Genomic DNA, 25,974 nt, shown 5'->3' on the forward strand with positions numbered 1-25,974 from the left:
ATATATCCCTTTGCACCCTTCCACTGACTTCTATGTGATGCCTTGTGGGCTGTGTTCACATCATATGCATATGGCACCCACCTAGCCCCTCTAGAAATCTTGGGAACTGTAATTTGTGCTTCACAGAGCTACCGTTCCCAGTACCTTTAACAAAACTACAGTTCCCAGAATTCTTTGAGGGGTAATATACAGTGTGCACACTTTTGGAGGACCACTGAATAAAGAGAGCTAGGATGAAGCATTACAGTGGTACCTCAGGTTACATACGCTTCAGGTTACATACACTTCAGGTTACAGACTCCGCTAACCCAGAAATAGTGGTTCAGGTTAAGAACTTTGCTTCGGGATGAGAACAGAAATCGTGCTCCGGCGGCACGGCAGCAGCAGGAGGCCCCATTAGCTAAAGCGGTGCTTCAGGTTAAGAGCAGTTTCAGGTTAAGAACGGACCTCCGGAACGAATTAAGTTCTTAACCTGAGGTACCACTGTAGAAGTAAGTGAGCTCAACGGGACTTAAAGGTAAAGGGACCCCGTAGGAATCTTGGGAACTGTAATTTGTGCTTCACAGAGCTACCATTCCCAGTACCTTTAACAAAACCACAGTTCCCAGAATTCTTTGAGGGGGAATGTACAGTGTGTACACTTTTGGAGGACCACTGAATAAAGAGAGCTAGGATGAAGCATTACTTTTCCCATTGGGATAGTCGCTCCATCCCCTCAGTCATTTTGAATGTATTCGGATAAAGAACCATCAGAATGGAGAGTACCAGAGGCCTTAAAGTCACCCATCAGCAGTCAACTCTAAAGCACAATCTGAGCAGGTACACAGATCACCTGCTCACTGCCTTGCCAACTGTCTATTTTTACTTTCATTATAGTCATTATCAGTTCAGAGAAAAAGGTGCCAGTACTCACGATGAAATTGTTACATTAAGTGCCACACTTTTAACATTTGGGGCATGGGAGAAGGATGCCAGTACAGCGTACTCTTGAGTAAAAGGTAAAGGGACCCCTGACCATTAGGTCCAGTCGCAGACAAACTCTGGGGTTGCGATGCTCGCTTTATTGGTTGAGGGAGCCAGCACGACTAAGCCGCATCTGGCTGACTAGAGCAGCGCATGGAAACACCGTTTACCTTCCTGCTGGAGCGGTACCTATTTATCTACTTGCACTTGACGTGCTTTTGAACTGCTAGGTTGGCAGGAGCAGGGACCGAACAACGGGAGCTCACCCCGTTGTGGGGATTCGAACTGCCAACCTTCTGATTGGCAAGCCCTAGGCTCTGTGGTTTAGACTACAGCGCCACCTGTGGTACTCTTGAGTACCCCGAGGGGGAAAAGCACTACTCAATATTTCTAAATTTGCACCTTATTTACACATAATTTAGCACATGCAGACTTTATGCAAATCTCTCTTTTTGGGGGTGTCTAAGCAGCCACCCTTCATGCACTCCTCTATTCTACCTCTCTATTCTACCAAGGCCCCTTTTAGGCTCTGTAGAATCACCAGTGCACAACATCACGTCTGACCATTGGCCTAGAACAAAGTGGAGCACGCCAGGCATCTGGGATGACACTGAGGACAAAGCACATTTCAGGCACAATGAGGTGGGGAGAGTGGTTTTCCTCGTGACACAGAGGGGCTGGGGAAGGGAAGGCCTTTAGAAATATTAATAATCCTTCTTTCGAAGTCTGTTTAACAAGTGATTTATGCCTAGTGAGATTACCTTCGTTGTAACTAGTCTTCAGTGCTTTATCTTCCTTCCTTCGTGTCTGTGTGCAAATTAGGAGCACTAATAAATATTTCATGGCAAAATTCACAAATTAGGAGACTTGGATACAATAGATTGCTGTGCCTCTCCCCTCTCCCCCTGCCCCACTTTTTTTCTTTCGACCCAGAGGGCAGGCGTGTTGGATTGATGAGCCCTTCCACTGAACCAGACGGCTGCTCGGCTCATTTGGAAATGGGGGGAGGGGGGCATTCCAGACAACACAGTATCACTCCCTGCCTCTCCTTTGGTGTTTTACGCAGCTCTTTTGCTCTTCTTTGGAAGTGTTATGAAATGACATTGCCTTGTGTAATTCAACCAGTAAGAATCGGCGGTCTGTTGTTCTGTATTATTCACATGACACCTTCGATTCAATAGACACACAGGTAAAGGTGCCACAGCTGACCTGGAGTCTCCAGGTTTGCCTGCCTCCCTCCAGGCGGCAGGTGGACGGCTGCAAATTACTGTATAGACCCTGCTGGAGGGAGGTCTGCTCCTTCCCATCTCCCAATTAACCTCATTTGTTAGTCTTTGTGTTTTCGTGTGGGCAAATAGCATGCCCCCAGTGACTGTTGTTAATGCTTAATGTGCCATGCTGAACGACATCACCGGTGGCTGCTCCATGAAATCACCAGGGGTCGCCCCAAGACGCTGCTTTGGTGGTGGTGATGGTGGGACAACCACATTGAGTCCCCCCCCTTACAATCAATTGGTCGAGACATTTTATGAAATAAATATAATCACTGGGGCCAGCCCTCCACCTCAAGTCTGACCCCTGAAATCTCAGGCTCTGGAATGCACCTTTCCTGGCAATCTTACACACAGGTGGTGGGTGGGTGGGCATGGTGGGCCAAATGTGGTCCTCCAGGTCTACCTGGCCATCAAGACCACCCCAGGACATGTCCCTTGCTGCTCCTGTTCTGTGCCCCCTGCACCATGATTTTACCTGGCAATGGGAAGCAAACAAAACCTGATATTGCAAGCCTCACTCCCCTCACTTATGGCTCCCAGCAAGAGGCATTCAGAGACATACTGCCTTCAACAGTGTAGGCAGAGCATAGCCATTGTGGCTAGTAGCAACTGATAGCTTTATTCTCCATGAATTTGTCTAATCCTGGTACACTGATATGGCACATTTTCCTCTAAGCAGCAAATTGCAGTTGCTGGGGGGGGGGGGAGTGTTGTTTTAATAAGGAACGTAGTATGAAATGGAAAGGGTAGACATCCTCACTCATGTTGCTTTGATTATAATCTAGTTAGTGGTTACTTTGGGGCCACTATTCTTTTTTCCCCTGAAAGAGTCTTATCACAACCCTCCTACATCACATCTGCTTTCACCATCACGTGCAACATTCAAATACGCCTCATACTATTAATACATTCACTCCCTTAAGGCGCAGACCCTCCATCTCCTTTAATGAATTATTTTGTGTGTGTGAAGGTCATGGGGAAGAAGTGAATGAACAACACTTCCAAGTACAGTGGTACCTCAACTTAATTCGTTCTGGAGGTCCGTTCTTCACCTGAAACTGTTCTTAACCTGAGGTACCTCTTTAGCTAATGGGGCCTCCTTCTGCTGCTGTGCTGCTGGAGCACGATTTCTGTTCTCATCCTGAAGCAAAGTTCTTAACCCGAGGTACTATTTCTGGTTACAGATAGATAGCCGTGTTGGTCTGCCATAGTCAAAACAAAAAAAATTCTTTCCAGTAGCACCTTAAAGACCAACTAAGTTAGTTCTTGGTATGAAGAAGTGTGCATGCACACGAAAGCTCATACCAAGAACTACCGTATTTTCCCCTCTATAACACGCAGATTTCCCCCCCAAAAAAGTAAGGGGAAATGTCTGTGCGTGTTACTGAGCGAATGTGTGGTCCCTGGAGTGGACGGGTGCGAGTGAAGCCAGAAATCAGGCAAATATCAAATCGCGCAGAGAAGGGAAGCCTTGAAAAGAGGAAGCTGCTGCTTTCCTGCATTCTGCCTCAGGGTCTTACTGCCCACCCTTTTCTGTTTCGTTACTGTGTTTGCTCAAACGGAACAAAGAGCAGAGAAAACCCCTCCCCTCCAGGCAAGAAGAAGGGAAAGCAGAGTCCTTCCTTCTAATTCCTAGGGATTCGCAAGCAACATGCAGGGGGGGGGGGGGAGAGAGAGAGAGAGAGAGCGCGAGCTGGCTGGCTGGCTGGGAACTTTTGCCTTCCTTTCCTCCCTCCAGTAAAACCCCTCTCCTGCATTCTTAGCCAGCTGCTTCTCCGCACACACCTCTCGTGCTCCTTGTCCCTTCTATGTTTTTCCTTCCCTCCCCACTTAAAACGTGGTTACAAAGCACGAATCCACATGGATCCTCAGGATCTTTGCATTGGGTCACCCCAAATTCACCATCAGATCACATAGCAATGATCTGATGCAAAAACAGGGCTGCAATGGTGCAAAAACGTGGTTACAAAGCACAGGATCCTCAGGATCTTTGCATTGGGTCACCCCAAATTCACCATCAGATCACATAGCAATGATCTGATGCAAAAACAGGGCTGCAATGGTGCAAAAACGTGGTTACAAAGCACAGATCCACATGGATCCTCAGGATCTTTGCATTGGGTCACCCCAAATTCACCATCAGATCACATAGCATGTCCATGGCTACAGCCTGCACCAAAAAAATCACACACCCACTGTTGCCTGGGGCTGCAATGGTGCAAAAACGTGGTTACAAAGCACAGATCCACATGGATCCTCAGGATCTTTGCATTGGGTCACCCCAAATTCACCATCAGATCACATAGCATGTCCATGGCTACAGCCTGCACCAAAAAAATCACACACCCACTGTTGCCTGGGGCTGCAATGGTGCAAAAACGTGGTTACAAAGCACAGATCCACATGGATTCTCAGGATTTTTGCATTGGGCTACCCCAAACTCACCGTCAAATCACATGTCTGTGGCCACAGCATGAAGCACAAAAATGATACACCCACTGTTTCATTCAGAATTTTTTTTCTTGTTTCCTCCTCTAAAAACTATGTGCGTGTTATGGTCAGGTGCGTGTTATCGAGCGAAAAATACGGTAACTTAGTTGGTCTTTAAGGTGCTACTGGAAAGAATTTTTTTTGTTTTTACTATTTCTGGGTTAGCGGAGTCATCTGTAACCTGAAGCATCTGTAACCCGAGGTACCACTGTATACTGCCTACTTTCTTCTCCACTGAACCCCTTCCCACTAATATTGTATAGCCACATCTTCCCTTGGGCCTCATTTGCTGGTGGCATTTTTTAAATTTCTGAACAGTTGAGATGTCATTTAACATTTTGTAACACCTCAGCAACTCAGCCAGGTAGATAGTGCTGGGAAAGAACTCTGCTAGAAATGTTGGAAAGCTGATGCCCGTCAAGAATAGACAACACTGGACTAGATGGAGAGAATAGTGTGACATGATGCAAGGCAGCTTCATATGACTTCTCTTAAAAACTGTATTTTACCTCTCTCTGTTTCCTCCATATGCCAAGATTTGGTGGGGTGACAAAAATAAATATTTCTCTGCACGCTGTATATGTGTCCTGCACTTTAATCCAGTCCTTCATCCACCTGTGGCTTGTGCTAACACAGTGGCAGCAGTGTCCCCGTTTGACAAGTGTAACAAGTCTGTCCTGTTAACACTCCCTGTCACTTGTAATCCCATTACAAATAATGTGTCCCAGGTCAAGTTTCTTACATTGAGGAGTGTCACTTAAAGGTTAGGGCACAGAGCAGGGAGTAAGAACCTTTTGTGGCCTGGGGCCACACTCCCTTCTGAGCAACCGCTTTGGGGCCACATGACAGTAGTGGGTGGGACCAGATGCAAAAGTAGGTGGAACAACAAATGTAAATTTAAACTTTGCAGAGGTTAGTTTCCGCACCCATCCACCTACTCATCCCTAGTCTCCAGCCAGGCAAGCAAAACTGAAACTGCTAACTTAGATGGCTTGAAAAGAGGATTAGACAAAATCATGGAGCAAAGGGCTATCGATGGCTACTGGCCAAGGTAGCTCTGCTCTCTTTCCATAGTTGGAGGCAGCAAGCTCTTCTTATGAACAGCTGTGCCTGCCCAGCTATTCAATAGGAGAGCATGGGGTGTGGGTCTATTGTTGAATCAATTGTTGGACAACATGGTGACGGTGACAGGTAAGGCTGTTTGTCACCGAGCTCTGTAGTCTGTTCTAGTTTTACTTTGTTTTTATTTTTATTTTGTTTTTGTTTTTGAATATATATATATATTTATTGGGGTTTTTTAACATATCATTTCCAACAATCATAGAACATAACTTCATATCTTTTTTTTAAAAAAAATCTGAATTTTATTAGTATTTTCCACACAACACGAAAGATATCAAAAGGTAACAATACACAACACACAAAAATCAACATTCGAAAACTAATATTCTTGCAATATTTCAAATAATCCTACTTACAAAACTTCTTGCAGTCCTACTAGCGTAATCTGTTCGTTACCATTACTTTTCAAATAGTTCATATATTTACTCCAGTCTTCTAAGAATCTCTGGTCCCGTGGATTTCGAACCCTTCCTGTTAATTTGTCTAATTGTGCATAGTCCATCAATTTCATCCGCCATTCTTCTTTCTTCGGTAACTCTTCTTGCTTCCATTTTTGTGCCAAACACTGTTTTTATTTTGAATCGTTTTAAAGTTTTAAAGACAGTTGGCTCAGTAGTTAATTGCTACATACAGGCAAGGAGCATATCTGCCTATATCACGGTGCTGTGCCATGCCTGTGCTGATTTCTTAAAGGAAACCTTTAAACCTACCAGTTGTCGGAATATTCTAGAAGAAACTTGAAAATGGTCTTGAATATGTTGCTAGGCAATGGAATATATGTGTGTGTGACCAGTGTAAAGTTTTGTAAATAATAAAGACTCTGAGAAACAGAACCAAATGGTGTTTATTCCTGCAATGGGAATTTCACTAAGAGATAGCTGGAATGCTGCTGCTGCTATAAAGAAAAGATGTGGGAAACTTTCTGTAAAAGGAACCCTGCTGCAGAAAGAAATGAAAACCCAAGAATAGATACAGTGGTACCTCTGGATGCGAATGGGATCTGTTCCAGAGCCTCTTTCGCATCCTGAAGGAACGCAACCTGCGTGTGCGCAGGTCGCGATTCGCCGCTTCCATGCATGCGCGTGATGTCATTTTGAGTGTCTGCGCATGCGTGAGCGGCAAAACCCGGAAGTAACACATTCCATTATTTCCGGGTCACCATGGAGCATAACCTCAAAATGCTCAACCTGAAACGACTTCAACCCAAGGTATGACTGTACTCATGCACCAACAGTTATGAGTTAGAAGGGGAGAGCTATGCCAAGGATTCTTCCTAAGACACCCCCCCCCAACCAGGCCCAGCTTTGCACCCTAATTCAGTGTTTTTCCTGTCTGGAATATCTGTTTCAACTCTGATGCTTCTAGCTTACCTATATGGAGAAGAGAGAGGGGTGTGTGAGCACGTGTGGAAGCAGGCTTACTCTACTAGGGTAACTTTGGCAACAATTGCTGGGCAAATCTGAAACAGGGTCCACCAGTTGCTGACCTCTCCTTCTGGGCATTAACTGTTTTCTCTAAGCTGAATTCTTACTTGTCTGTAAAAAGCAGGCAAAATACTCAGAAGGCATTTGGCTGGGGCACAGGGGAAGGGCAGGGAATAGGGTATTTTATCTTCCTTCCCCTTGCCTGATGCATGAATGTGAAGCTGGGGGGGGGGGGTTGGTGGGAATTGGGATGAAATAAATTTGGGCCACACTTTCAGAAATAATGGCTAGCAACCAGTGAAGTAACAAACTCTAGTTCTTCTTTCTCTAGGGAAGAGAAGGCAGAGCCAGTGTGGTATAGTGATTAGAGTGTTGAACTGTGATCTGGGAGACCTGGGTTCAAATCCCACAACCAACCATGAAGCTCACTGGATCACCTTGGGCTAGTCACTGCATCTCAGCCTAACCTACCTCACAAGGTGGTTGTGAGGATGGAATGGGGATGGTGAGAAATGTGTACACCATATTGAGCTCCTTGGAGGAAATAAGGCAATAATACTATTACTACTACTACTACTACTGTACTAAGAATACATCTGGAATGTTGTCTTCATCTGCAAACAGTTTGCTGCTTTGCTCAAAACCTCTGCCACAGTATTCTTGTGAGAAGCTGGTGACAAAGGATCCCTGTACCTTGTGAGCTGTGGTGCTGGAGTGTGGCGTAATCAACACTCGTTGCTCCAGTTCAGAAATATTGACGGCTTTCCCTCCACCTCTTATGACGTCACACTGGGAAGCTGTTGTCGGAGCTGTTGCCATGGGGACACTAGCAATGCTACTGCGCTTGCTGGCATCTGTCATGCACCTCTCGGTCTTTTGTGTGACTCAGGGAATGCATGCTGCTAGACAGCCCCCCACCCTCCCTTGCCCCATAACACACATCACTGGGCAGCTTGGCAGAAGGACATCAGTGATTCAGAAGGTCACTTGGATCGTGCAATTCCAAAGCTTGCACACGAGAGGCCCAGGGAAAGAATGTAATACATGGGGTGGGGTGGGCATTGGGTAGAACATAGATGAACCTTTCTGGATCAAACCAAAGTGCCAGCATCCTGTTCCCACAGTAACAACCAGGTGTGCCAATGGGAAGCCCGCAAGCAAGAATTGAGTGCAACAGTGCTCTCCCCACTTAGGAACAAAGGAAGGTGCCTTCCACCAGGTCAGACCTTGATCTACGTAGCTCAGTATGGTCTATACTGACTGGTGGCAGCAGCAACTCTCCAGGGCTTCAGGCAGAGGACATGCAATAGCCCATCTAGCCCAGCATCCTGTACGTTTATTTTGTGTGTCCTGATTCTTCCAATGTTCAGCTTCATTGGATAATGATAAAGAACCACCAGAAGAGAGAACACCAGGGACCCTTAAGCTGCCCATCACCAGCTAGTATCCGACAGCAGACTAAGAAGACACACACTTCGCTTGGACCTTCCCCACTATGTGTATGTCTGTTTACATTGAAGTATCTATAAATCTGCATCTAAATGCGTATGTCAGAACCTGCACTTTGTGTCAAACACTTCCTTTGGTGACATTTAAGCTGCCAGCCGAGATGCACTCATTCCTACCGACTATGGCCTCTCTAAAGCTCTGTTAACCTATGATTCTGCAGAGCCACCAGTGTGCAACATCATGTACAGGATGCACCCCTGACCAATGGCCTTGAACAAAGCAGAGTACACCAGACATTGAGGATGACATTCAGAACAAAACACATTTCATACTGTCTTGTGTGCAATGATGTGGCAAGTTCTTAGCACCTGGATAGCGGACAGAGCAAGCTCAGGTCACCTGCACGCAGTCTTTCCCACCATGTGTATTTCTTATTCAGAGTTATTACTTCTAAATTTGCAACTACACTTATAAATTAGCATATGCAAATTGGTGTCCTCTTTTGGGGTGTTGCATTTTCTCTTTTATTTTTTGGCAATGCATAAGTGGCCACTGAGCTACTAGTTGGCTAGGGCGGGGGGGACTGAGTGCGCAGTAAGTATGGTCTCATGAAATGTGAGCTACAAATTTCACACATCTGTAGATTTAGGATCCCTTCAGACTGGTGTTTTGTTTGTTTCCTTTTTAAACAGGTGTATTCCGCAGCATGCCAAGGGTGTTGCATTAATGGTGGAATTATACTGAACTGTCTGCACATCATTCTGTTTTATTAGCTGTCCTGTAATGTACTCCCAATGTTACTGCATTACTGTTGTCTGGAGGGGCACCTTTATGCTAAAGCACAACAAAAACACCCCTGTCCCAACCCATTTATGATATAAACCTTTACATGATTTCAGCAGGAGGTTACAATGTGTACAGCGACCGGAAATGAAGCTGTATGTCAGCCCCAAAACATCTGCGGGCACAAGCAGTATTGAAAGCTGCCCAATACCATCTTAAGTACATATTGTCATGAATACACCATAAAAAGCACACCTCAAGGAGCCCTTTAAAAAAAATTGAATTCCCCCCATATTTGTTTGCTTTGCATAGAGAGGTGGAATCTAAAAGCTGAAATCTATAAATCTTTATTCTAATTGCAGCTTAAATTGTGCAATGGCTCCCCCCTCTTTCCTCTCAAGGGACTGTTCACCATACCTAGAGTAAACCCACTGAAATTAATGGACACGACTAACCACAAGACCTGTTGAATTCAAAGGGATTTGCTTCCAGGTAAATAAGGTTGGGACTGAAGCCTCAGTGGATCTTGTCCAGTGCTTTTTTTCTGGGGGGACGCAGGGGTATGCATATCCCTAAACATTTTGTGAATCTTAAGTTTGGTCTCATTGAGGGGCAGTATTTCAATATGAATAGGAAAATGAGAGTACCCCTAAACATTTTTTTTTATTAGAAGAAAAGCACTGGTCTTTCTTGTCTGAGTAGAACTTAGTTGGGTACAGTTCATGTTTTCCTATTTTCTCTTTGCCAAATTTAAATAAAATACTCTGTGTGGGTGGAACCATGGCATATATGTGATATACAAAGGAAATTTTTAATTCCGTTGTTACCTTGGTAACATATTTTTAACATATGGATGTGTGTGCATGTATACACTCCGCTCCCCCACAATATAATGGTTGTGACCGGTTCATTTAGCAATCTGCCCTTCAGGAAGAAAGATCAGATTAACGTCCCAAGGAATACGACAGTCATTATAACACAATTATCAGACGGAACCAGGAATGGCTCTGGCAATATAACACAGTTATCCATAATTGCTTCATTCATAGAGACTGCCTCCTTCCATATGCCCTATTATGATACCTGAGAATGCCTTCATTTTGATACAATTTATGCATTGGATTCTTTCTTTAAAACAAAGACCAATGGCTATTTTCATTTTAAAAATACATACAATTAAAAATGCATATAACTGCAATTGCAATAATTATTTTTACCTGAAAGGAGGGATTGCAGTTGGAAGAAATTTAACTGCGCAATCCTATACCTGTCTCCTCAGAAGTAAACCCACTGAAATTCAGTAGAGACTGCCCTGCTCCTACATAAAGGGGTTTAGGTCTGAAGCCTGAATGATATTTAGGATTGCCTTACATATTTCTTTGCATGTTTTAATTTCATTTCAGTATAACATGAAAGAGTCCCAATTATCCGTATGCTTGGAATATCTATTGTCCTAACAGTCTTAGAAAGGGAGTAATTTTCATCATTCTCAAAGTATGTCAGGAATTTTGAAGCCAGTCTCCCATTGCAGGGTTTCTTCTAATGCTCTGCAGTGAATATCCAAGCCATGATAAGCATGCTGTTTATCAAACACTGACCCTATTATTAAATATATTCTTCCCAGCTAGAAAACTTCACGGTCCTAAGGGGACCATTTCTGTTGTTCTCTCTTGAAATTTCTAACAAAAACCTTGATGAAACATATTACATATTTGCATATGTGTCTAAGCCAGAGGTGGGGAACCTGTGGAGGCTCAGTTCCTATTGTCTAGTCCAAACACTGGGGTTCATCTCCAAAGGACTGTCTGCTCCTGCAGGGTGCTTGCCTACTCTTTGAGAACGGGTTCAAAGGCTTTGCCCTGGACGCCAGCATATTTGTGATATGAACTAGGGCCTTTACGCTGGTGGCATCCTAGGCATGGGCGTAGCTAGGATTCTTGTGGAGGGCCCCCCCCGGGCTTTTATGAGGGGGCAGTATTGATTTTGATTGATTGTGGGGGCAGCTCCGCCCTACACCCATCCATGATCCTGGACGCATCGTTTGCGGCATTCAATGGAGGGCCTCTTCTCAATGCTGCAAAGCTACCCAAGGCTGTTCGCGTGCACGCGTGTGCCCAGGCTCTCAAGCTGAGGTATGCAACACCAGCAGCCTGCATGGTCGTCCTGACTTCGCTTGAGCAGGAGCTTCTGTGCTTTCTGCTCAGTCTTTACCATACAGGCTTCCGACACCCTTGACCTCAGTGACAGATCTGGATAGTTGCATAGTCCACTATCCTCAGCAGCAGTAGCAGCAGTCTACCTTGCAGATCACAACCCAACCCAGGAGGCTGGTGATCCTGATTTACAGTATTAGTTTTCTCCTCTGACTCCAGGTAAGCTAACTCTTAGTTGCAAGGCACCCCCACCCTCTCTCTGCCAGCTAATCAACCCTTAGCTGTAGACACCCCCTCCCCCCCGAGCGCGTACACCCACTCTCTCCCCCCCCTTTTTCCGGGAGCGCGCGCGCGCGCGCATTAAAGATACTGAAGCGCGGCTCGCGAACAGAACGTAGCGGGAGTCAGGAGAGGCGGCAGGGAGAGAAAGGAGCTCCGCGGCACGCGCACGCGCATTCCCTCCCTCCCTCTTTCTCTCTCTCTCTCTCACACACACATACACACACACTCAACCCTCTACACCTACTTCACCTGGCGAGCGGGCGCATGCGCGCCCTCATTCTTCTCCTCCGTTGATCGAGGCGCGCGAGCCTCTCGGGTGCGCGTCCTCTCCTCCTCCCCCCCCCCTTTCCTCCGGTCTCGTTCCCCCCCTCCAGTCTCCCCCGCCCCCTCAGCCGAGCCAGGCTGAGCTGAGGCGACAGAGGCAGACAGCCAGCCCGCCCGCTTGCCCACCAGATCGGACCAGCCCTGCCTTGCCCTGCCCAGCCCAGCGGGGGTAGGTGGGTGCGGGGGTTACCCCTTGCCGTTGCCGCGAGGCCTTGGGCCCTGGGCGCGGCCGACGTGGTAGTGGTGGGGGCTCCGACGACGCGGGAGTGGTGAGGCGGCGGCGGTTGGGGAGCTCGGCCCGGCGTTGGCATGAGGTAGCTGCGGCTCGGAAGGAGGAAAAAAAGGTGAGGGGGGGCGCAAGGCAGAAGATGGCGGGGGGCGGGCGGGCAGCCGTGGGGGGCGGCATGATTTGGGTCTGTCAGAACTGAGGGGACGAGGAGGAGGGAGCGCAGTGGCGGCGGCGGCTTCTATGAGGGACACACGGCGTGTGGGCGGGGGGAGCGGAGAGCTGACATCTTGGACGGAAGGGCTCTGCGGGGAGGGGGGGGCCTGGCTGTTTTTGAGCGGGGTGTGTTATTGTGTTCTAACCTGTGTTACCATCGCGAGTGAGCGACTGAGGATGAGCAGGGACTGGGGCGTGTTCGGTGTGTGGGGTGGGCGGGCCAGGATCTTTTTATGTTTTTTTGGGGGGGGCAGGGTGGGGGTTGGGCGGGGGGGGGAGGAGGGGAGAAATCTGGTTACGTTGCTTGTGGTTATGAAGAGTTGTGGGGTATCTGGGAGCGGGCGGCAGAGGAGCTTGTGGGTAGAGGTAAAGCCTGGGCCTGGGGGTTTGCCCGGTTGTTGTGCGCATGGGAGACAGCCATGGGTCTTATTGCCGTGTTGTGACGGGTGGGAATTTGGGGGAGAGGAGGTGGGGTGGGTGTCTGGTTATTTGTGCGTGGAAGTAACAGGTCATGGGGAAATCGTAGAAAAGTATAGGTTGGGGGATCAGGATTGGGTGTCTGTGGGTGTTTTATCAATAATAATAATAATAATAATAATAACAACAACAACAACAACAACAACAACAACAACAACAACAACAACAACAAATCTACAGTATGATAAGAGTAGCAGGCGTTGAGTGACAGTTTGAGGGACAGGGTGGGCCAATGGGGGGTGTTGATTATTGTGTGGGGGGTGTGGTAGACTAATAGGAGCTACAGTGGGAGAGGCAGTAGATTGAGATGTAAGTGTGGGAAGTTTGGGCAAGGACTGGGTGTGTTGAGGGGCAGAAACTGGAAGATCAGGAGAGATGGGCTGTGAAGAGGATGAGGAAAAGGTTGAGGCCAGTATTGCAGTACATGGTGGAAGGGAGTAACCTTAATATAGGAAAGGGTAGGATATTAAACAGTAGTGTTGCTGTCTTAATCACCATTAATGTCATATTGTGCTGTGTTTATTGTCCATGCTATTTATTACAAAAATGAATTGTCTGATGGGTGTCAGGTTCATGGGTAAGGCAGTGTCTGCTGTGAAAAGAGACTGGGCTGTTAAGGATCTTTGTGTGTGTTTTTGTGCGGGGAGGTGAAAGTGACATTATGGGGTGAGAACTGGAGCAGAAGCAGGGGGAACAGAAGTTTATGGGCTACTAAGGGAGATGTGGAAATGTATTGGGGAGAGGTTAAGGCAATAGGCAGCACTGGGTTTAATACTCCTACACACACATATAGTTACTGGGTAGAGTGGGAGAAGAACTGAAGGCAACTGAAAAAAGCTAGGGAGATATTTGGAAAAGGGAGAGGCGGGTGAGACAGCAAAAAGGAAGATGTGACAGATGAGGAAGACGGTGCTGAAGGGATGTCCTTTGTTGTCTTTGTTGGGGAGCAGCACTCTGCCTGGAAAAGGTAGGCTGAGGCACCTTTTGTTTGCTACCTTGGCCCTGGCATGTGCCAGAGTGTGCTGGTGAAGAAGGGTAAGGAAGATGTTGGTGGAAGGACCTTTCTGTTCTGCCCTCTCCCTTTATCCTCTTGCCTCCAGGGTGTCTGGTGCTTCTGTTCATCTCAGCTAACCGATCATCCTTCTTAGGAGTAGGATGAAGGAAAGAGATGAGGCTATGACAAGAATGGGAAACCCTAGGCCTTCTGCCTTCTGTTGCCTTCATTCCCTGCTGTGCCTCCTTCATTTCAATTGTTAGAGAAATCATATGAGAATAGGTTTTTGCTTCCAGCAATTTGCCTGGTACCTGTCTGTATTGTTAGGCTGTTAACATGCTGGAGAGGTGTCTGGAGCAAGACTATGACTACAAGTGTGATTTGTATGTTCCCTTTCATATTGTAGGGCTGAAAGAGTAGCTTTAGCATGTTCTCTCTCTCATATATATATATGATGCAGGATCAAATGAATATTAGAAGGGGGAAAGAATTCAGACTGAGATTTATTGTAATTGCAGAGCAAACGATAGCAATATAAAGCCTCCAGTGCTTCTGGGACTACAGAATTTGTACTTGCTACTGTACATATGAGCCTATTATGTGTATGAGTGCTAGACTGGGTTTCTTTTATTTTTGTTTCAGATGGCGGATGTTGATGTTTGTGCTGGTGGGGATAGCACCAGAAGAAAAATGGATGCTCTAGCAGATAGTGCAGCTGAGATCGTTCCGTTGGAGCTCTATGATTCAGCTCGAGCAAAAATAGCTGCTAATCTACAATGGATCTGTGCTAAAGCCTATGGAATAGGTAAAAATCCCCATTGAGTGATTATTCTTTTATCTCTCCCCTTTTGCTTTCCCCCTGTCTTGCTCTCTCAGCTGTTAAATGGATTTGAAATGATCTGTGTTTTACATATCAATCATGTGCCAAACCGATTTGCCTGCTTGCCCTATTCCCATGTTTTTAGATCCCAGGATATTAATAAGTGCTTGCTAGGAACCTTGTCAGTGTACATCCCTTTTCCTCATTGTGAATGGTTTGTAGAAGTGCATATAACTGTGTTTTTGTTTTTGTTTCATGAAATAGTGCTCTCTCACACAGAACCTAGACCTACAAAGGCTGAGCTCTTGAAGGCCCTTAAATCCTTATTATTGTGTGATTCATTCTGGCAATCCTGTAGATCCTTGCTGCTACCTTTTTATGGAGCATAGCTGAATAGAGAATAAGAATCTTGTGGCTTCTGTATCATATTGTAGATATTTAACTCATCTATTTTTTAACCAAGGCTGCTGTATTCTAGAACATAGCAGTGAGGCAGCATTCATTTCTTTGCATAACATTGTGGGTAATGAATATAAATAGATGGGATAGAAAAAATCTTGTTTGAAACTTTAGTTTTATTTCTACGGTCTTCTGAAGCACTATTGCCATCCAGTGTGTTGTATTAAAGTAGATTCTGCTTCGTCTACTTTGAGTTCTTGGTTTTTGTCATTTGTGCCAGGATTTTGGCTTCATATCGGTATTATACTTTTAACTGAAACAAAATGTAACATGTAGAAAATTAGATAGCACTGTTAATCTGACTAATTTGCCAAACTCTAATATGCTTAATGGATTAACATTAGCTTGTGTTGTGTTAGTGCTAAGTAATACACTGTATTCCTGCAATCACATGGCTTTGGTTTGTTTTCAGCTTTTAGAATGGGGACGATTGTTCATGTGGCACAGCAAAATTAGGAGTTTTGTGCAAGTTTTTGGTTCACTTCTTCTGTTTATGAAAGTATACTATAATTTCAATAAGCAGCAAAGTCAAATGATATTCTATCATAACATAAGCTGTAACTGCAGTTTAAAAATTATAACTGGACACTAAGGTAAATATCTACAATTTCATTTTTGTGGGTTTTTGAATTAGCTTATTTTGGTAAAAATAAGTGCAGCCACTAACTGGTCTACTTTGTGTAGAGCAAGTTTGTTGCATGGCCTGTGTTTGTTTAAAACCTCCATGGGAACTAGGCTTGGGCAGTCATGTGTGATGGCAAGTTCTAGACATATCCATACTTGGCTTCAATATTAATGTCAGATTCTCTTAATTGATTTCCTCACCTTTAAAAAAGTATACTAATTCTGTAAACAAGTATAGAGATTAGGCTAATATTCCTGTGTTTTGCATATGAAACCAACCATAAGCAGGTTAATATCTTTAAATTTCAGTGTTATCCTCTAATACAAATGAGAAGCCTTCCAGTCCTTCTAGTCCTTAAATGACTTGGATTGCTTCTCAGAATACCTGGTAGTAATAGAGTATTGCCTCAAAATGAGCATACCTGTCAAAAATGTCAATTGTATACAAGGCATATTCATCTGATTTCATATATGCCTACTTGTCAAAAATGTCAATTGTATTCAAGGTATATTCATCTAATTTCATATATGCTTCATCTCATCTAATTTATTTGTAAGGAATGGGTTCTGCTTATGCTGGAGAGCACAGTTGTTCTGTGTCGCAAAGGGCATTAGCACTTAGTGGGGGTGAAAGGAAGGAGATGGAAATATGTAAAACTTGACCAGTGCTAAAGGTCTTCGTAAGTGCCTCATTCTGTACAAACTTCATTTGTATGCAATGTCATCTTCAGATGAGGCCTTACTTCAGTTTCCTTAAGTATTTGAAGCCAGTTTTATCATTTCCCTTGAAGCTGAACCTTCTCTTTGGTGGTGCCTTTTCTGTGGAGCACCTCAAGAGAGGCCTATTCTGCTGAAGCTTTTAGTATATCTGACAAAACGAAAACATTTCTGCTGTCTTTTGGGAGATAAAATTGACCTGTGTCTTGATAATGGTGATGTTTCTATTTTAGTTAAGTTTTATGGAGTTTTAAGTTGTTTTGACTGGTTCTCTCTTATTGCAGCTTAAACTGCTTTGCATTACTAATATTTAAATTTGTAAGGCATTTTAGAAGGAGCTTTTCATTGCAATAGGTAGTATATAAGAGCCCCACCCCCCAAAATCAGTAAAGTGGTACCTCGGTTTTCGAATGTAATCCGTTCTGGAAGACTGTTCGAGTTCTTAAACGTTCGAAAACAGAAAACTCAATAGCCAACAGCTAGGCCTCAGGATCTTGCACTCAGCAGAAGCCATGTGGCATGTTCAACTTCTGAGGCATGTTCGAAAACTGAAGCATTTACTTCCGGATTAACGGTGTTCGAAAACCAAAATGTTCGTCAATGGAGAACCACTGGACAATATGGTACTCTTTGAAAGCACCTGAAACACTTTAGTTCTATATCTCAACTAAAATGTGAGGCTTAAGTTTAGTTTAGTTTAGTTTAGTTTAGGTTGATCCCTTCTAATAAATTATAGAATCACAGAATTGTAGAGTTGGAAGAGACCCCAAAGGTATCTAGTTCAACCCCTTACAATGCAGAAATCTCAACTAAGGCACCCATGATAGATGATCATCGAACCTCTGCTTAAAAACCTCCAAAGAAGGAGAGTTCACCACCTCCCAAGGGAATTTGTTTCACTGTCAAACAGCCCTTACAGTTAGAATGTTCTTCCTGATGTTTAGTCAGAATCTTCTTTCTTGTAACTTGAAGCCCTTGATTTGGGTCCTATCCTCTAGAGCATAGAAGAATAATTATGAAATTAATTAGTTAATTAATTAGCTTAATAAGTTAACTGTTTATATTTGGACAAGTTTTCTGATCTACTTTATTGGAAGAAGAAAAATAATAATTTCCTTAATAATAATTTAAACAATTTATTTAACTAAAACAATAACATTATAGCATATGTATCCATGTTTGTTAACTGATATGGTTAAACAATTTTTCAAAAAAAAAAATTAAGTACACATGAAAAACTGAAAACAAATCATTATTTCCTGATGAATAGCCTTTGGACTATAATGTACAGTGGTACCTCAGGTTACATACGCTTCAGGTTACATACCCTTCAGGTTACAGACTCCACTAACCCAGAAATAGTACCTTAGGTTAAGAATTTTGCTTCAGGATGAGAACAGAAATCGTGTTCCCACAGCACAGCGGCAGCAGGAGGCCCCATTAGCTAAAGTGGTGCTTCAGGTTAAGAACAGTTTCAGGTTAAGAACGGACCTCTGGAACGAATTAAGTACTTAACCTGAGGTACCACTGCCACTTATTAAAAACTATCTTTAGAAATATTTTCCCTCCAAAAGCATTTTATTTTTAAAATCCAATTTATTTATTTTTTTAAAAATCTGTTTTTAAAAAAATAAATCATTGATTTTTATCCACCCTAAGTTTGCTTCATCTTGCATATCACAGCCCTTAGGATATTTGAAGATGGCTATCATATCTCCTCTCAGTCTCCTCTTCTCTTGGCTGAATATAGTCAACTCCCACAACCATTCCTCATAAGCCTTGGTTTCCAGACCTTTGATCATCTTGGTTGGCCACCTCTGCACACAATTCAGCTTGTCAACATACTTCTTAAATTGTTGTGCCCAGAATTGAACACAGTACTCCACGTGTGGTCTGACCAAGGCAGAATAGTGGTACTATTACTTCCCTTGATCTGGACTTCTGTTGATGTAGCCTAGAATAGCATTAATTTATTTTTTGCTGCTGTATCACACTGTTGAACTATGTGATGAAGGCAGAAATTATGCTTGGCCTTTGGCTGCTTTTATGAGAACTACTTACTTGATCTGAATGACGTCATGCTGGCCAGTATTTTTTTAAAAAATTATGATGCGCTTGCATGTTTAGGAATGTTATACTGTGCTTTCTAGTGCAGGAAATGTAGACATCCTGCAGAAGGAAAGCAAAGCCAGGGAAAGGACAGAAAGTTGGAGAAGCAAACCAGGGGATCACTGATGATCCCCTGAAATTGTTGTTGTTATTTATTAAATTTGTATACCATCCTATACTCACAGGTGTCAGGGTGGTTCACAGGATAAAATCATAATATAAAACCACAAAATACATAATCAAAATAAAAACAAGAACAACCCAATAAACCTCCCTACCCCCCAATTGCAAAAGTGAACTTTGCTGTAGTCTCTCTTGTGCAGATGCAGTGAGAACAATTTCACTTGGATATAGAGCTGGTGGATAAGGTACACATTTTAAAATGGATAATAGAATGAGGCTAACACCACATGTTGCTGTGTATCCCTGTTGTGTATAACCTGAGGTTGCAAAAAATAATAAATTAAATGCAAAATCTATGTTTATCCAACTTTAAGTACTTCATTTATTGCTCCTAACTGCTATGTTGCTTCCCCCTCTTTCTTACTACATTTTTGCTTAATATGGTATGGTTTTTTTAAAAAGCCTCATGGCAAAACCCTAATAATTGTTACAATCTAAGTATCTTTCAGTGCAGTAAGTACAGGCAACTCCCAATTTATGTGGGGGTTATGTTCCGAGGCACCATGCATTTAAGTGAAATTATGTGTATTTGAAACACCCACTCTACCACTGTTGTGTTCTGCCCCTTTTTGTGACTTTTTCACCTCAATTCCAGTTTTGGCGCAATGCACGTGTTTATGGTCACACACATATCAGACATGCCTAAAACAGTTGTTGCCTATACTGTATCTCTTTGTGCCAACATGTTAATTCTCTAGATCAGCCTTTCTCAATCTTTGGTCCCCAGGTATTATTGAACTACAACTCCCATCATCCACTACCACTGGCCATGCTAGCTAGGAGTTGTAGTCTGACAACATCTAGGGACCCAAGGGTGAGAAAGGCTGCTCTAGATGTTAATAGACTCCAGGTCCCACTAGCCACCGTCTGCATAGCTAGTGGTCAGGTATGATGTTATTTTTTTAGTCCCAACAGCTTCTGGAAAGCCACACATTGGCTGCATCTTATTTCAGCTAGTGATATTGCTCACATGATATTTATCACAAGTATTTCATTTTAAACAAGATATGCCTGTTTGCTTAGAGCCTCATTGAGGAAATAGACTTAACTCACATATAAGTGTATAAGCTTGCAGTTTTTGGCTCCATTATCCTGGTTGGCTACTTCAGAAAAGTTTGTGGAAATCTGAGTTAGTGAAGCTTCAGGTTGGGACTTTATTTAAACCATATGTTTTGAGTCTCAGCTCCTTGGTTTTCACATGGTCTAGTTTAAAGTGTGCATGGGGTATAAGGGATGTTAGAGGAAGGGGTATCTATGGCGGAAGACATGTCATGTTCTTTCTGGGGTAGTTTGTTCATCTTGGTCCCCACCCTGTACTAAGCTCTCACTTGTGGCTCCTAGAAGCTGTCAGCATGTGACAGCAGACACACTCCGGGAATCACTTCAACTGGCTAGCTAAACCAGGTGAGATGAGTGAGTTAGGGACAGGTTCCAGTGGACTGAGCAGATGAGAGCAATAGTGGGTCCAATGGTTATCAAGGCTGTTTCTGCATGTGCTGTAGAGGGAAGTGAGGGGCAGATGGGGCTCTTCAACCTGGGAAGGTAGCCCATCTAGGAGAAAGAAAACTTGGATCCTAAACTTCTGCTGTATTGCAGGATATCTTCAAGAGAAGAAACAGTAAGAAGTAAAACCTACACAAATCTGAAGTGCAGTCCCTAAGAAGGTTGGATGGCACCTTGAATGCCTCCTTCCAGCAATTCCTGAAGCTAGACTGGTACCAGACGTGGTGTTCTCTCTTTTTTTTTGAACCACATCAGTGAGGCTGAGGGCTGGGCAGCCCAGGACTTCCATATACAATGTCCAGGTTTGTGCACCCTGGAGAGGTCACTTAGGTGCTGCTAACACAGAGGCTTGGGTGCACTCCATTGTTTCAACACAGATGAATGCGAACAACAAGAAGTTTAAAGTAAGAAGTAGATTTTAGGGCACACGGACTACAGTGCTTATTGGAAGCCTCTTCTAATCACAGTTGTATTTCTTGTAACACTTGTCTGCACAATCTATTGTTTTGGATTCTTGGCAGGAGATGAGATTTTGTTTTATGAAAAAAATTGGAAATATAAAAAAAGAGTTGCACCCAGTTGATAGCTGCACTCTGTAGACTGCTTTTCTTCTACTTATTAATATATTATATCTAGGTTCTGACTTCATTGGGACTTTGATAACATAAAAAAGGCTAACAGTATATAGAAGGCTTGCAGTATGTTGAATGCTGTCATATAAACAAAGATACAATAAATGCCATATTTTTCGCTCTATAGGGCACACCGGACCATAGGACGCACCTTGTTTTAGAGGGGGAAAACAAGAAAAATAAATTCTCCCCCTCTTTGCGCAGCGCCCCTTCAGTGAAGCGGCAGGAGAAACGGAGCCCCTTCCATTTCTCCTGCTGCTTCGCTGAAGGGGTGCTGCGCAAAGAGGGGGAGAATTTATTTTTCTTGTTCTCCCCCTCTAAAACAAGGTGCATTCGAGTGTGTTCTGTGCATTGAACTGTGCTGCCCCCCAAGCTTGTGGGGCTGGGGGGGGGGGAAGCGCTGCTTCCCCCACCGCCAACCTCAAAGACCAGGTCGGGGAGCAGCGCAGAGGTGGTGCGCCGCCTTCCCGCTGCCCCCAGAGCTTGTGGGGCTGGCAGTGGGGAGAAGCGCTGCTTTCCCCCACCACCAGCCTCAAAGATCCCTGAAGCCTTCGGAGTGCAGCGCGAGTTCCCGCTGTGCTCTGCAGGCTTCGGGTTCCTTTTGCTGAAGCTGGGAGAGCAAGACTCTCCTCGCTTCTGCGAAAGGAACCTTAAGCCTCCGGAACACAGCAGAAACTCAAGGTGCGCTCCGAAGGTTTCAGGCGGCTATCCCTGAAGCCTGGAGAGCAAGAGAGGTCGGTGTGCACCGACCCTTCTCGCTCTCCAGGCTTTAGCGAAAGCAATGCGAAGCCTCCGGAGCGCGGAGGGAGCGCTCCCTCTGTGCTTTGGAGGCTTCACATTGCTATCGCTGTAGCTAAGGAGCCTGCATTCGCTCCATAGGACGCACACACATTTCCCCTTCATTTTTGGAGGGGGAAAAGTGCGTCGTATAGAGCGAAAAATACGGTATATGTTTTGGTAGCACAGGAGGATTGTTTGTTTTTAGAAACTGTGATATGTAGGACTTTTGATCCTTATTTTGTACCAGTTGGATTATCATTCTACTTATATTAAAAGGGGAAAGAGAATTTAATCCTGAATACAAATGGAGTTCCTTTGTTGTCTTTCTAAATCAGGTAGATGCAGTTTGCTTTACTTGGTTCTGCTCAAACAATGAATTGGACCTGATAACACTTCACTCTTCAAAGGTTTATTAGGCTTTTAACATTGTCGGTAGCAATAAAGAATTAGCATGAAGACAAAATGTGCTCTACAGATATCTGAAAACTAGAATATATACTGTATTTTTCGCCCCATAGGACCCTAAAATGAAGGGGAAATGAGTGTGCGTCCTATGGGGAGAATGCAGGCTTTCGCTGAAGCCTGGAGAGCGAGAGGGGTCATTGCCACCGACCCCTCTTGCTCTCCAGGCTTCACGCAGATGTCTGTGCCGGGCTCCCAAGGCTTGCGGAGAGTTGCCTGCATGCCGAAGCCTGGGCGGCTGAGCTCAGCACGCCTAGGCTTCGCGCAGCTCTCCGCAAGGCGCAGGAGCCCGGTGCTGGGCTCCCGTGGCTTGCGGAGAGTTGCCTATTCCGGGGGCTGGGGTCGGGGGAAGCTCGGGCTTCCCCCGCCCCAGCCCCACGCCTGGGAAAAAAGTTTTTTTCCCTCCTTTATCCCCCCCCCAAAAAAAAACTAGGTGCACCTTATAGGACGGTGTGTCCTATAGGGTGAAAAATACAGTACTTCTTGGCTGAAAATAGATTGGTTTTAAAAGGCGATCTTGTGGCTTCATCTACTGATAGCTGACATTTGCCTAAGATTTGCCTAAGAGGTAAGATTGGAACTTGAGACTGGTAGCTTTCAGCTTATTATCGGAACCAATGCACAGTATTACATTATCTCCAATGTGCATGATATGAGGAACTACTAAGGAGCAAACATAGATATCTGTGCTCACCTGGAACATTGACTTTCTGTGTAATTGGGCAATTAGAATAAGATGCCATTATTTGGATGCAAAAAACTTGTTTGCACTTGCCCTTAGGCTTGTTTCTGGGGAAAATATTTTCATGCTGCTTGTTTCTAATTCAAGGGAACCAGCATTCGTAATTAGCCAGGCGCCAATCACATTTTGTGACTGGCAACCAGCCTTTTGTGAGGCAGTGGAGATGTCCAGGTGCCATTGTTTGGCGCCTAACAACCTGGCTGTCATGGCATCAAAAGACATGCCTCTTTCACTGCTGCCCTGTCCTGCGATTCACCTGGTTGGTGGGGTATTAGGGCACTAGAAGATGCATGCCTTTTGGTGCTGCCATTCCAGCTCATTGGGCTTCAGTGGCTCTCCTTCCTTCAGAAGGCTGGCACTCTTCACAGCTCCCTTGCTGCTGAAACATTTGCAGTGCCAACAACTTCCTCTTCCTTTTTTTCTCATTCAGTGGAGGCCACCTGGGCCCAGTTTTGTTGGGGCCAAGGCAGTGACTCTCGAGCCCCAGAATTAGCGGGCTGCTCCTGGTGGAAGCGGAGAGCAGCAGCAAAGGTGACAGTGGAGGTGCCAACAGCCATGGCAAGAGGCGCAGCCGATGGTGTGCAGGTGCCTGACCCTCTGCTGCTATAGATTGGGGTTGCTGCCTGGAGCCCCACCGACACTGCAAATGCGGAGCTGCTTGTTCTGCTGCTCCAACTTCCTAAACAGCTCCCACAGCTTCTGCAGTTCAGTGTAGGCCTGACTCCTAATAACCCTGTGACCCTCTCGTTGCACAAGGCGGCAGCAGCAGGAGTGATACTGCTGTTGCCACCTTCTCCTTCTCCTATTCTCTCTCTGTCAGGTGAAGCTTCCACCCTCCCTCTTCTTCTTCCCCTTCTCCAATGCTGCCGGCCAGCTGTCTTCCAAGCTGGCCTAAGGAAGATGAGCCACCTCTACATGGCTGGGTGGGGAAGGCTACTCTCACTGCCACCCCGCGGCTCCTGTCCCAGAGGCCGGGTCCAGTCAGCCAGCTGCCACAGTGTTGGGGAAAGGGAAGAATGTATTATTCTGATGCATCATTCAGTCATAATGTGATCAGCATTTTTGGACTTTGTTCTGTTATTTGAATGTAACATCAAGATACTCAGCTTGAGACACGCCTATTGATATGTGTTTCGTCTGCAGTCTTGTTTTGTATTTGTATTTTTACATGGGATGCTGCTCATAGTTTGAGAAGCAAAACTGTAAAAATGGAAACTATTTTCAAGCTTTAAAATAAAATCAAGTAACTTACTGAGGCTCATTTCCTTTACTAATGTGGTAAAATGAGGTAGTATCCTGACCATGTGAATAATGCATAATATGGACAATATGGACTAGATAAATTAATCTGCTATATCAGGGCTTCATAAAGCTCAAGTGACTTTCTATTTCCAGCCACTCACAGCCCCCCCGAGCCCTGTGTAGAGTTGTGCTTCGTTCATTACCACATGGCTTCTCTTCAATTTTGTGTGAAACCTAAACTAATCTATTAGTACATTTGGATTGTTACATCTCTTGCATGGAGAACTGTTTTTTTAAGATGCAATCCTAACTCCACTTATCTAGGAGAAAGCCCCGTTGAATTACTTCTGAGTAGATAAGGTTACAACTACACTGTTAGTGCTTATTTAAAACATTTATGTGCCATCATTCTACCTGATAGCAAACATTCTAGGCAACTCAAAATGAAATATAGCATTATATTTTGTCACAGTTTAAAACATACAATTGCAACACAAAGCATTATTACCAATGCGACAATATTTTAAAATAATAGCTATTGAGCTGAGTGGTCAGGTAATACTAGGTAGTAGTTGCTGATTTTGCACAGACACAGGAAAACTTGTAATATTGATTAGGTACTTCCCATCTCTATCAAGCTATACACTATCATTTTATTTTTCCTTGTTTATAAAACAACTGAATAGATTTGAAAACTTTACAAATCTTTGTTAATGCTGAAAACTACTTTTGAAATCTGTTGGTAGGAGTAACAAAAATATGTAACTTGAAATAAAGTTTTAGTACCGTAACTAGAATTCCTAAAACTCAAAACTGCAACTTCCTTGGGATTTTGGAATACTGTAGTATGGATATTGTCCTGCATAGTTGTTGTAGTACTTTCATGAGAATTGGGTGAAACTAGGAAGCTAATAGTTTTATGTACATAGCAGTTTCTGAAAACAAATGTAACTCACTGGTGCTTATGCATTGTACTTATTCCTGGGAAGCTTATAGCAACTGAACACTAATAAAAATAATCTGAGAAGGATGAAAAAATGTATAAAAGGTCCTCAAGCAGCAGCTTCCTATTCTTGAATGAGCCCTGCATTGGTAGACTTAGAGGTGGTGAGTCTCTCATAAAGAAATTTTGGTCAGCAATACAGCTTGTGGATTATGCCAGCAGCATAAGAAGATCCTGCTGGATCAGGCCAATAGCCCATTTAGTTCAGGATCCTTCTCTCACAGTGATTGAACAGATGCCTGAGGGAAACCAGCAAGCGGGATTTGAGCACAAGAACACTCTCCCCTCCTGTGGTTTCCATAACTGGTATTAATCTTGTTAGATCTGACTCTGACATTTCAATCAGCAGTAGTCATTCCCTCCATGATTTTCAGAGTAAACCTCCATCTAGAAGCACTTGTAGTCTTTGCCTGCATTTTGGACTTTCTGGAAGCATATAGTAATTATTTCCTGTTCCACTACAGCTCTCTAGGGCATAATCTGTTTGTTTGGTAATGGTGTGTCATTTCCCTTCAGGGTAA

The 25,974-nt window shown here is 44.3% G+C and overlaps 1 protein-coding gene across 7 annotated transcripts in view; it reads left to right on the forward strand.

Annotated features, from left to right (window-relative positions):
* Nucleotides 1–12,083: 12,083 nt before the first annotated feature.
* Nucleotides 12,084–25,974, forward strand: part of CAMSAP1 (calmodulin regulated spectrin associated protein 1) — a 44,410-nt gene continuing 30,519 nt past the window's right edge. For 4 of the 7 annotated variants that reach the window (XM_081896278.1, XM_081896282.1, XM_081896283.1 and 1 more), the window contains exons 1-2: nt 13,026–13,072; nt 14,820–14,982. In XM_081896278.1, coding sequence (XP_081752404.1) covers nt 14,820–14,982 — 163 coding nt within the window. In that variant the 5' untranslated portion in view covers nt 13,026–13,072. Of the gene's footprint in view, nt 12,609–12,886; nt 12,909–13,025; nt 13,073–13,519; nt 14,151–14,819; nt 14,983–25,974 lie in introns of those variants that run through there. The other 3 variants (XM_081896279.1, XM_081896281.1, XM_081896280.1) reach the window with 3 other exon arrangements.

Source organism: Podarcis melisellensis (genome assembly GCF_964234715.1).
Source record: "Podarcis melisellensis genome assembly, chromosome: Z".
Taxonomy (NCBI): Eukaryota; Metazoa; Chordata; class Lepidosauria; order Squamata; family Lacertidae; genus Podarcis; species Podarcis melisellensis.